Source organism: Passer montanus, unplaced genomic scaffold, assembly GCF_014805655.1.
Source record: "Passer montanus isolate IOZ18808 unplaced genomic scaffold, ASM1480565v1 scaffold125, whole genome shotgun sequence".
Lineage (NCBI taxonomy): Eukaryota > Metazoa > Chordata > Aves > Passeriformes > Passeridae > Passer > Passer montanus.
The window spans coordinates 1,249,204-1,262,568 of record NW_024359278.1 but is presented as its reverse complement, the minus strand read 5'-3'; the positions used below and the strand labels follow the sequence as shown (position 1 = coordinate 1,262,568).

The 13,365-nt window shown below is 40.3% G+C and overlaps 1 protein-coding gene across 2 annotated transcripts in view; it reads right to left on the bottom strand.

Moving 5' to 3' along the window:
- NR3C2 (nuclear receptor subfamily 3 group C member 2) overlaps positions 1-13,365 on the bottom strand; it is a 189,192-nt gene that overhangs the window by 21,558 nt on the left and 154,269 nt on the right. For both annotated transcript variants that reach the window (XM_039698427.1, XM_039698426.1), the window contains 2 exons: positions 9,777-10,115; positions 9,230-9,374 (listed from right to left, as the gene is read on the bottom strand). In XM_039698427.1, the coding sequence (XP_039554361.1) occupies positions 9,230-9,374; positions 9,777-10,115 (484 nt within the window). The remainder of the gene's footprint in view (positions 1-9,229; positions 9,375-9,776; positions 10,116-13,365) is intronic.

The following is a 13,365-nucleotide window of genomic DNA, read 5'->3' as shown; positions in this document are numbered from 1 at the left end:
TTGCAAGGAACAAACCTCTGTTCTAAGACCTTGACAGAAGTGAGAAGAAACCCTCCCAAAATGCTTGTGGATGTCCCAAAATCATGCTGAGACAATACCAGGAGAGCATAATTATGTTCTACATTAAATGTAAAGTCATTGGACAAGTCTTTACACTAAAGTCGTAAAAACCAACGCTCAAATTCTTTTGAGCCCATCACAAGCTGGGACTCTGCCAGAACATCCACTGGGCCAACTGATGAGCAAGATGAAAATGAAGCATTTGAGAAAGATCAGAAAAGTTAAATAAAATCTTTGCATCAGTGCTCTCTGCAGAGAAGCCCAGTAAGGGCTCTCCCTTTTCAGTAAGCAAGTGTGAGAAATAGTTACAGATTCAAGTGCGAGTAGAAGAGGGTTTATAAAGAAAAAAAATACAGTAAAATGAATAGTAATAAATCACCAAGACCAGATGGCATCCATCCACGAGCTGTAAAGCAACTTAAATACGGAATTGCTGAACTACTAACTGTGCTGTGCAGCTTATTGCTTAAATTGCCCTTATAAAAGTCATGGAAGGCAACAAACGTGACTGATTTCTTAAAATGGGTCTGAGGGTGGGAAGGGAGCACTGGAGACCAGAGGCTAGTAAGCTCCAGTTCTATATTGAGCAAAACCATTGAAAGAGGAGCATGAATTGATAAATTGATAAATAAACATGCTGTAAGGGGAGGAAGTCAGCACAACTCTGGCAGAGAGAGGTCAGGTCTCACGAATGTGAAAGGGCACTTTGACGATAGCACGAGGTTGCTCTGGTGGATCCAGGCGACGTCTGCACGACGGAAATGCTTTGCACATGCCAGGTCTAGCTGCATCCCACAGCCATATGGGGTGAGACCTAAGCAAACACCAACCCTTCTCCTCCTCCTCCTCTCCCCTGCCCTGGTTTCCACACAAAGGAAACTGGGGCATGCAGCTTGGGTATGGGCTCCAATAAATTCTGTCAGCGTGCCAGCGTGAGTAATTACTGGTCTAGGACCTGCACACTGAATTGCATCAGGAGGTATGGGAGGATGCAATCACGGCAGGGCTGGATTTTAAAGCTATTAAAATGATCTCCTGGAAGCTCTTAAAGACAGCTTGGGGATAAGGAGGTTGTCTCTTTGTGGATTATTAGCAGCTTAAAAATAGGAGACCAAGGATAACAGCAAATGGACATCTCTCACAAGTAATGGAGGTTACCAGGGAAGTCTCACAGGGCTGGGGCCTGGGCTTATACATCATATGGGAAAAATCAGACCTCTGGAGGTGACAGAGCTTGCTGATGGCTCCAGACAATGAAATCAAGAGCTGCCTGTGAAAGACTGCTGAAAAATCCTGCAAGTCTGTGGGGCTGGCTGACAAAATGGAAGGTGAAAGTCACTGACTGGACAATGCAGACAGTATAATTGTATCCCACCATACATACAAAATAACTGGATTAACAAACATCACACAATAAAGAGTCCTAGGTGTAACTTGGGTCAGGTTGTTGGGCTTCTACCTTTTGAAAATGCTTGCTCAGTGTTCAAAAAAATGCAAAGATGTGAGAGAAGAGTTGAGAGCAAGATAGAAATTGTAATTTTGCTGCTGCATCCACTGTGCTCTAAATCTAGCGTGTCAGCCTGGTCTCCTCCCAAAATTAATACAAAGCATGAGAGGAGGAGCTGAGGATGGCCAGGGACAGCAGACAACTAGCAGATATACAAGGGGAGGTCAAACTAACTCACTGATTCTTCAGCTCACAGAAGAAACAACAGGACTTGAAGGAGATCTAAGTGATAAATGGCATGCATGGGATGAGAAGGATTATATCCACTATTACTGCAAACACAGGAATGAAGTGGCACTCCATTAAATTATCAGCCACCTGCTTTAGAAACATCTCCAACAAACAAATACGCATAATTAAATTGCAGAAGCAACAGCCACGGAAGATTTTAGATATCAAGATTATAAATGTATTCAAAGAGGTAACAGGCAAATTCACAGAGAAAGACACAGAAGGGTTATTAAGCACAACTGTCCAAATGCAATCTCACATTCAGAAAGCACCTAAGTAATTACTAGATTGGGCAAATGAAGAAGCCCCTTGTCCTGATCTTAAACCTTCTCTGGCCAGTTTAAAGGATGACAAACTCTGCTAGAGGGACAGTTTCTGACATTTCCTCATTCTCAAAGATAAACAACAGTATCTCCTGTTTTCCTTTAAAGTTTCACAGTTTGAAGCAAAACACTTCAGAAATTTAAGAAGTGTTTAGAGACAGAGGCACTAAAAGGCAGAGCCTTTAGAAATTTATGCAAAGAAACCGAATCTATTGCTTTGCCCAACCAATGACCTGCTTGCAAAGAAAAGAAGCCCAAAATAAAGACTTGGAAAATCTAGCTGAAGCATGTTACCTCTGTTATGTACAGGTATGACAGCAGTTTTCCAATTTTTTTTTTTGTCTGCACTGCTGTTGGGTGGGTATGCAACAAAATCCCTTTATGTACTTCTTTGGATGGGAACTGAGCCTCACTTTGTGAAAAAGTATATAGTAGTAACAAACAAATAATGTATATAAAAATTATTGATGAATACATTCACTTTTCACTGCACTGACACTTTGCATGAATTCAGTATTCCTCACCAAAATAATACATGCAAGCAAAAACCATGCAGGGAGGATCACCAAGGAGTGCTTGCTGACCTTTTAACACGACCAGTGACTGTACACACAATTTATCAGCAAAAATGAACACTGACAACTCTTACCAACTCTGATTGTGGCAATAATATTAAAAATGAGGGATTTGGAGACTGCCAGATGACAGAGATTACAAAAATATACCTAAATTTAGAAACTACAGGATTAACAGATTGCAAGGGAAGACAAAAGGGTTAACAGCCATCACCCTGCCAAACATAAAAGCTAACAACTAATCATTTAAACAACAAGTTTCTTGGTGGCTTTATCACCATTCACAGATAATCTAACTAATTATCTCTCCCAAGCCCTGAGGTATATGAGGTTAAATAAATAATAAAAAAAGGTGATTTTAAATATTCAGCTTATTTTATTACATTTATCTTCCTGCTGTTACCATAGAAATCAGAACACCAGGAAGACTTACAGGCTTCAGCACTGAAAGGGCACAGAGAAGCTGCTGCATCCCTGTACTGCCTTACACAACACCAAATCCTAATGGTCCCAGCTTCCACTGGCATATTAGAAGGGGGTTTTGGAATGTAATGAAAATGTTACTTACTATGAAAATGTACATAATTATTAAATTAAGATTTTTAATACAATCTTAGCTGTTTCGCTTGAGCTACATCATAATTCTTAATTTAATTTTACGGCTTTCCTCAATGTTACAAAATCCTCTGCCCACCCACATCCTGTGACAACGCTAGCACAGAAACTTCCTAGAAATCCCCTTGTATTGCTGTTTTTCCTGCCCCCTCTACCTCATTTGCTCTACCTCAACTCATTTGGAAATTTTAATCTTTATTGTTCATCTATTGAAGCATCAACCTTGGTCTCCTTCTAAATTTAAGAACTTCAAGCTTGGGGCAATTACCAAAGGCATAGCATGAGAGATGCTTGCAATATTCCCCTTTAAAGCAAAATCTAATGCTTTAAAGGATCTATTTATATCAATTTGTAATAAACTTTGTTAATTACATACATAGTACATATTTAAAAAAAATAAAAATAAATATTTATCCATCGCTACATTCTACTCTTAATATTTTGTACATAATATTAAGTAAAGTGCAGTCTCTGTTGAAACGTTTTCACTGTAAGGACTGAGCTGCATATGATCTAATGCAATAATTTCAGAGATGGAAAAACGACATAACTGATCCAAATGGCCGTGAAAGCTGGCTCCAGTTTTAAACTCGGTTTTTCAAGTTCAATAATTTTTGGTACCTTATACAATGCCTAGTGCTGGTTTTCCTTAGGCAAACCCTCAAGTCCTTGACTAGGGTAAAAAACCAACGACAGCATGAAGTGCAATGGCCAGGAAATTCAGAACCTGCACACTTCTGCACCTATGATTTATTCTTTCTGCTGCAGGTGATGAACTGAGAAAAATCAAAGGAGCAAGAAAACATACAGCACATTAGTCATGCAGTGCATTTGCAAAATACTATTGAAATATTGATGCTGTACACTTTAACGTACTCAAGTGTCTCCACACAGTGTGTCTCAGCATCACTGAACTCTCTCAGTATCCCACATCACTGCTATTTTACAGCCAGGTAAGGCTGGAATGGTAAATAAGGTAATTTGGGTAGATTTGTTAAAAATAGGAAATTATTCTGAAATCTTCAGTCTTTTCAGAAGTTGCTGCAGATTCAGAAATCTACAGAGAGACTATGTTAAACCTAAAACAAAAAAAAAAAAAAATCAAGAACTGTGGGGGAATTCCAGGGTTGGGCCATTCCTCTGGGGCTTTTATGCCAGCACAAACCAATATACAGAGGAGGAGCATGGCTTGACTCTTAATATCCATCATCAATGCCATCAGCAGTGTTTTCGCCTTAAGGAGAAATAAAAAGCCACCATGCATCTTCCTTAGGGGAAGGAATGGATAAGCAGCACAGCTTGCCACGAGGGATGCAGTTCTGGCTTCCAGCTGGGAGGAGGAGATGTGCTGGGAGCACGAGCCACGGCCCCAAAGGCAGCCCCTGTCCCACCGCTCCCACTGGTTTCCCACGTTGTGCGAGTGAGGATCCCTGCCATTCCATGTCTTGGCTCCTGCTGGGTTTCTGTTGGCAGTGCTGAACTTGTAAATGCTTTTTATTCCTTCCTGAGCTTCTGAAAGTTTGCCAGCCAATGCCCTGACTTAATGCATGGGTGGAAGCAGATACCTGGGATGTTGTCACCAGTAGCCGGCGGACAGCAACTGCCTGAGCCCGTTAAAACCTGAGCAAAAAGGAGCATCCTTTGCCTTTCTCTGGAATTCAGGCATCTGACTTCTGCACTGCAAAGACAGAAACTCCTACTTTTGAAAGGCTGGGCTCATTTCTTGTAGACATGAACTGTCACACCACCTCTTTTCAAAAATGTTGAGGACTTTTCCCTCAAATGGGCACAGCCAGGGAAAGAGTCATGGTAGCCTTTAGTTCTACGATTAATTCATCCAGTAAGGGAAAAAGCAATGGAAGTTGCAACTAACTGCCCTACCTTCCAGAACCATGCCTTAGAAATCCTGTTTCAGGCTGCTCCCTGTAGTAAAGAGTATTTTGCAGTGTTTCAGCCAGAATCCCTGAAAATAAGCTGGTGTTACAAACCATGGGGTTTTGTACATCCCTTGCTTTGTTCTTGCACCCATTCCAGCCAGCACTACTTGGTTTTCTGTTTTCAATTCTGTATGATTTTACCCATTTAATGCTCTGGACTTAGATTATCCACACATGTGCCTGCCTCAGGTTGAATTAGATTATAAAATTTTAGCTGAAGTTATTGGTTAAATCTTAAAGAGAAATTTTCTCTCTCCCTTGAGTTAAATAAACTTTCTTCTTCTTGCAGGATTTCTGTTACTTTTGCAGGAGGAACCGGAAAAGTCTCAGAGCTTAGTGTTTGAATTAGGGACAGTCTTTTCCCATGTCTTAAGAAAATCTTCCCCATTAATACCTCTGTTCTCCCAAATCCCTAGATCCATTCAAGGTATGGCTTCCTCAATGACAACAAATGAAGAAAAACCTCCTAGAGTCTCTCACTACATAATCCTTACATCTCACCCAACCTGATCAAAGGAGTCACATGGGAAAAATATTATGGGATAGTATAACTTAAGGGTTTTGTTAAGGATACTGCCTTCAAAGCATGTACCCAAAGGGCTTAAACCATGATTTCGCAGACCACCTTAATTTTGGAATTTTGCAACTTCTTGAATTTGAGTTTGCGCAGCCTACAAACATAACTACAACACCTTTTGAGAGTTATCCCATATGCAGCAGTCATTTTTTAGAGTGTTCACCCTCAATATGAATTATGTGGTGCCACGTGTATCACGGTCTTCTAAAGATTTACTGTGGATTAAAACCAAAGCTGTATCTACAGAATATTAGTTTTGACCACAGCTATTGCATTACAAAAGAAATGGATTAAAAAACTGCACATGCCATAACTTAATCAAACACAACACAAAACACCCTATTTTATGCCTCTTTTCAGGCTGTTTTTTAGGCATTCCTGTGACAGGCTGAGCAGCTATTTTCTTATCCCTCAGTTAAAATCTTCGTGTTCAGTTAAGCCAAATTAAATCAATGGAATATATGCTCGAACCATAAAGACAAACAGTACACTTAATTAGATAGGTAGCATGACTAAATGAAGGCAGACAAATATTTCCAGCCTTCCACAAGCCTAACAGGAAATCAAACCACATATGTGCAGGGAGGCATTTTGCACTGTATTTATACAATCAAAGCTACATTTAACAGCTATTAACAATACGGATCCTCATTTGCTATTGGCCTTGTTTACAGGCCTTCAGAACAAGAAAGAAAACAAGATCATATATCATGGCCCTCCAGAAACATTACAACTTCCTTTTATTCAAAGTAGTTAAGAGTAAACGGAAAATTCATTTAATGTAAAACAAAGCCACATAATTCCACTAATGCCAACCTCTACTTTCACTCATTTTTAACTGTTCATTGAAGAAAATGCTGAACCCTCTGGGGCACCAAGAGCCTGGTCAAGGACATTGCTTATTTTTTCTTGTATAGAAACGGGAAATGACCTCTTCAGACACAATATGAAGAAATACCAAGAAAATCTTGGCCAGGTGATAACAGAAATGTAACTCTCTCAAACCAGTAAAAGGAAAGGCATTGTAAAGCATCCCCTTTCATTCTGCATCAATTAATAAATGTCCTAAAATGCCAAGGGCAGTAAAACACTCAGAAAGTTTCACCAAGTAAACCTCAGGGAGGTCTAATAAACTCTGTGGCACAGAAACAAAGGCCAGTGCTTATAATTACACAGCACATTTCCATGTTCAAGGTACTCAAAAAGCAAAGGTAAGAGCAGCCTTCAGCAATTTCAGAGCAATGCTTCAAAGCACTTCATGAACTGGAATATGTGTTGTATTTTGTATTACTGGAATGGTTTCTACACTGAACTGTATTGGCTGGCTTGTACAATTCCAGTAAGTAATCTCTGGCCTTACCTCAAAACTGGGAAAAGCACTGCATCTCTTAACTTAGAATCACAAAACAGTAGCTTGGGAGGGACCTCTGGAGGTCTCAAGTGCAACCCCCTGCTCCCTGCAGAGCTAATTTGACATTGGAGCAGGCTGCTTGGGGCTTTGCTTTGAAGGCTTGGACCGAGACTCCAAAGTCTCTCTGGGCACCTCCTCGGCTGATTCACCATCTCGTAGGAAATGTCTTCTCCTGATACCCAGGAGTGCCCAGTGCGTTGTTCCAAGCTTGGGATCACAAACTCTCATTCTTCCCCCTGCACACTTCCATGAAGAGCCAGACTGCTTATTTTCTACTACTCATTAGGGAGCTGAAGGGTGCAATTAAATCCACATTGCATCATCAGGTTCCTCACTGTCCCAATCAGCCCTGACCACCTTGGCAATCCTGCTATCCTCCACTGGGTCTCTGCCAGTTTCTCAACAACTTTACTTTGCCAGAGAGCCCTCAACTCAGACTCCAAATTCAGCCTCAACCACTGTTCTGAGTGACAATGTGAGAACCTGGAACAAATGCCTGCCACGATGCCCAGTGAATATGAAATCTGGTTTGGGATGTTTTCATTTTGCACTCCTTTTTCCAACTGCATCCCTACCTCAAGCTCAGTATAATTCTACAGGCACCTATCTTCAAGGCTTGCAGCATAAAACTCTCAATTGATCTCAAATCTCCAAGTTGCTTCTAGCTGCAGTAGAACAAGAGCAAGCATTGCACACACTTTTATTTGCAAGCAGGATTGATTTCTCTGTCCAATAAATCCTGACCCCCTGACTGACTTTCTTGAGATGAGGGGAAAGCTGCTTTTGTGTTTGAACTGTTAGTCTACATTCCCCCAGGAGAACTAAACTCTTCAAAGTTCACATTTTCACTTACCTCTAGCTGCAGATACCTTTTTTCTTTTTTTTCCCCTGTGACAATTCTCTAATGTTCAAGTCATAATGGAGGTGCTTTCATCATGGAAAATGGCTGACACTACATTTTCGGCCACATGAAGTAAATCACCAGTTCTCCCTCTTAAAAAAAAAAACCCAAACCAAACAATCCTTGTTTGATATTGCTCACTGTTTTGGGACCCATCTCATACTCATTAATTATTTAGGGTTTCCTAAATCAAAGACAGACTATTAAGATGGACAGCAACAAAGCATCTTTTCCAAGAAAAAGATTTCAGAATGCATCAGGAAATTAAGTGGTAAGTTATTTTTTTGTTAATTATTTTCCTGTTTTGTGTTTTTTTTTCCCCAAGTGCACTCATATCCTATTGATTATGTCTCCTTTTTACCTCTAAAAAACAACCCCCAACCTTCTGGGATAAGCAAATGATGCAAGCCCCGTTTGACTGTCTGTGCATTCACTTAGATTTTTGACTTTACTGTCTTGTAATAAACACTAGGAGAATGGAACAGAAATTAAATTATAGTCATCAAAAGTAAAGCACTAAACACACACAAACATAAAATATGAAGGAACACATACTCAGACGGAATGGTTGCTCCTTCTTTTTGTCTGAATGCATCATAAAAGAAGTTATGTTTCATTACTGAAAAAACATTTTGGCTTCTTTCACGGTCACAAAGAAGGGTAATTAAGACTGTCAAGAAAACACATTGAACAGCTGTATATTGTTAACAAAAGCACCATTATATGACTGCTCTGAAAAACCCCAGTAATTTAAACATTCACATTTCCTAGAAGTTGGATATTTTTCCAAGCTCCAGTAGATACCAAAAAATGTTCTTTTCTATAAATTGTGGTTGTGTATCAGTCACATTTCAAACCAGTGGGATGGTCCCAGTTTGAGAACACATCCCCATACATAAGGAGAAGTGGACAGCAGTAATCAAAGCTTTGGCAATTGAAATGTGAGTCACTGAAAAAAATTAAAACTTCAGCTGCTTTTTAAGCCAGAATTAGCTGAAGTTTTCTTAGACTTCAGTAAGTATGCCTGAAAAACCAAATAAAGACAGTAATCCTTCCAGCCTGCACTGAAAAGGGCCATTAAGGAATACTTACTCATCGAAGATCAGGTCTGGAGCAAAATAGAGGAACTGGCTGTTTGTATGTTTGTACGACCTCCAACTCAAGGCAAACGATGACAGACACATCCATGAATACTGAATTAAAGTAATTTGGTCCTCGAGAGGCAAGTTTCTAAATCCTAGAGATCAAACCAGAAAATACCCATGAACTACAAGGGCTGGTCAAACCATCACCAAACACATTGCTTACTACTTTTCCAGTATTCACAAACAAGAGCAAGAGTCCCAATTTGGAAAAAATAAAGCTGTAATTTTTCATTCCAGTGACAAAACATGTTTTCTTCTTAAGAGGCTATTACTGAAAAAGAAAGCTTTTTAAATATCAATCACAGACATTTGAAACAAACTTTACATAAAATAAGAAAAAAAACCCCAACTATCTTTTCTCAGCGGTTCATGTCACACCCCCCAAGTTTTCTCAACACAGTCCATGGATCAAAGATTCAATTTACCAAGCCAATATTTCCCTGAACTAAAAGGAACAGTGAAGTGACATCTCAGCAGATGACTCACGGTCCTACCTGGAAGTATCTTTGCCCACTTCACCACCTGAATCATCTGCTTGCCGGCCAGGCGGTTTAGGGTGGAAAGCAGGTACTCCGCCGTGTCCGGCTTCGAGCTGTCGTATCCTGCGTACACGATCTCCGGCTCAATGCTTTCAAGGATCTTAACAGGAGAGGGAGTAAGTGCTGGTGAGATAGCAGACATGTGGGGGACAAGTGCAGTGTTGACAGAGGGCTCGGTCACGGGCGCGATGTACGTCGTCCCTTCCTCGGGGCTCTGCGGGGGTGGCTGCTGCCGCTGCTGGGGCTGCTCCTCGTGCATCCCTTTCAATTTCCCCAACTTTTTGGACTTCCGGGCTGTGAGGATGAGGAACGTGAAAACCAAGTCAGTACAGAGTGCCAGCAAAACCCTGCGCTTTATACAGGATATGAAAGCCAAAGTATAATCTCAAAGCTCTTAAGTGAAACAGACGCAGGACCTTAAGAAATACCTCACTGCCTGCAGCATCGTCACACTGGAAAAAGGACCAAAAGACACCTCTAAGCTCATTTTCACTGCTTTACTGGATGCTTTTATACATGACAGAATGTCCAGTATCTGCCTCCATACAGACATGCATAAAACATCCTCATTACTGTGGTCAGTGCCAACTAAACATTTCAGAACTGTAATCACTTATCACCTACAAGACTGCAATTCATGATCTCCATTGCATTGGTCATCAAAAGAAATCTGCACAATATTAGCAGACCCAGAGCCCTCCTAAGCTTCTGCCTCAACTTGAAATGTAGCCAATCCATTTTGAACAGCTCAAGTTAGTCAAGTCCCCTTCCTTTTGCTGCTTTGATATGTCCATAACAGCTTTACCTGTTTCTCTTGAATATTTAAAGCTTAAATATTTATCCACTTAAAGAAGAAAAACTGAACTTCATGTAACACCTTCCTCACTGCTATCAACATGTCTCTAATGATTTGCCTTCCCTTTTCTTTTAATTTCCTTTTTTTTTCTTTAATTTTACCCACCCTACTTAGAAGCCAGCAACGCTACAGTGCTTCAACTCCTTGAAGAGAGGCCAACCATTCCCTTGGGCTGCATTCCCAACTTTGCCATAGCATGAGGAAAGAATTGGAATTAAAAATCAAGACAATTCTGTTAAAAAACCACACACAAAGAACCAAACCAAAAACCCATCATCACCCTTCCTGCAGAAGGGAAACATAACAACAACAACAAATCTTTAAAATCAATAAATAATGAACTACATTTAAGTGTTTGCAGAGCTTTCAGAGTAACTTCCCTCAAATGAAGTCTTTCTTGTCTATCTGGACACAGCTAAAACCCTTGTCTGGACTTTTATCTTCCTCTCTCTTGATTCTTACAACATTCCTTTAACTGGCATCACTAAATACAAGCCTGTCTCACTCCCAACTTGGAATACCATTGCAAATAGCCCCTTCCTAGTCCATATCCTTTCCCAAGTTTACCTCCTCAAGTTTCTTCCCATCATCAATTCCTGTCTCCTATCTTTCCTTAAATATACCCCCTACTCTTCAGTTCCAGGATCCTTTCTGGACAACGTCCACCTCTCCAAAATGTTCCCTTCCACTCTAGCTCAGCACGCCACGCCACTTCCTCCTGGGATGCTTCCAAAGCTTGCTCTATGCGCTTGTTCCTGCTCCTCTTATTCACAGTGCAGGACGCTCCCCAGTGAGACCCACAGAACCACCTCACTACTCTTCTACAAAGCAATGTTTTCAGAAACCCCCTTCAACAGCAGAGCTGCTGCTGCCCTCAGACCATTTCTGGTGACAGCAACCATTAATGTGTCGCTGTTTCCTTGACACTGGGGCCGCCTGCCCAGAGCCAGTGGCTGGGAATGAGCGAGGCAGGATACAGACGCCCTGGGTCCAGGACAATGCACACCCAAGTGCAACAATAGCCTGTTGTTTTCAACACTTCCTTGCTGGGACAGCACCTTGAACTCAGAGGAGATGGTTCATCCCAAGATTCAACAGAAAAAAAATATTTATTAGGGTAAACCTGAGGCACTGTTGCAGAAAACAGTGATGTTACTACTCATACACAAGGTCTTGAAGGTGCCCAAAAGATGCTCCTTGACTTTGGTGTTCAAAAGGTAAAAAAAAAAAATTCACTGCTACTTCAGCACGTCCTGCACAGAGCAGGGAGCCCAAAATCCCAACATCAGTTTGTAGTCATTTCCATCACACCATGAAGGATCTTGCTGGCTGATCTCAGTGCAAACAACCCTCAGATAGCCTACAGAGAACTTCAGAGATCTTTGTTTAACTTCTATCACTTTCCCTTCTGAGAGCTGGAGGAAATTAGGTGAAGGAAATTAATTTCATTGATTCACTTCAGGATGTATGCCTGCTTTTGAGAATTCCTTATTTCCTCCATGCCTGCAGACATACAGACCAAGTGAGGCAAGTTGAATTTTTTAATAAAAGGATTGAATATGCAAATAAAAATGTACTGCTCCTAATAAAATTTAGAGTTCTTTTGTTCAGCTAAACCACATCTACTTAAAAACCTCCTAATTACCAAAAGCATTAGCATAACCTACATAGGAATAGCTGTCCATTTGGAGTTATAAGGAAGAGGTGAGACAAGTATCTGTCAGCAAAGGTTTCACAGCAGCTTAATCTGTCTCAAGACACAAGAATTGTGAGAAGATCCTTCTAAAAGTCTGTTCAAATCCCATTTCTTACTTTTCTATTATGAAATTCTTAAAAAAACTTCAAACAACGAAGCACAACCAAAGGATTTTTTTTATCCTCTGGTGCATCAAGCTACATGGATGCAACATCCATTCTTCAAGATGTCATTTTCAACTCTAGTACCCAAAACTCCATTTTAAAAGCAGCAGCTGATCATTTTGTTAAAAAAGCATTTTCCTCACTCTGCAAAAAAAACAGAGGGAGTTACAGGCAAAGCAGACAACCCTGGAAAATTCAGTCCTGAAAAGGAAATTAAAATGCAGTTGTTCCCCATGTGATGTAGTTGCACCTACATGAGGATGTCCTGGTGAAATCACTGTGAGCACTAAATATAGTTAGCATTTCTCTTAGAAAGGCAAAGCTGGACTTACAAATTTTTCAACAAAATAAATCCCAAGACCAAAGCAATGATGAGCAAGCTCAGCTAAATGTCTGATAATGAGTTAACAGAGCCCTTGGACACTGAAAACAGAGTTGAAAAATAAGCCTGAAGAGATAGAGATTACTGTTTGCTGCTATTATTCATTAAGTTTTCAGGCACTATTTTTTTTTTCAGTTATCAAAACAGGACTAAAAATAAAGAACTCTACACATTTTTCATGTTTACAGAGGCAAAAAAATGCATGTGCACCATAAGTACACCAGAATAAAAAAGCCAGTGTTGGTTTACCAACTCCATCAAGTATCTTGCAGCACAGATAACTGATCACATACTTAAGACATAAGTTTGTATGTTCTATTCTCCAAGAGTTTTTTATTAAAAGAAAAAAAATTCCTCCACGTATAAAACTGGCATAAAAATGTGTTTTAGTTTCATTTTCTTCCATTATAATGCCTTTAAAATGAAGCTGAGAAAAACATTACTGC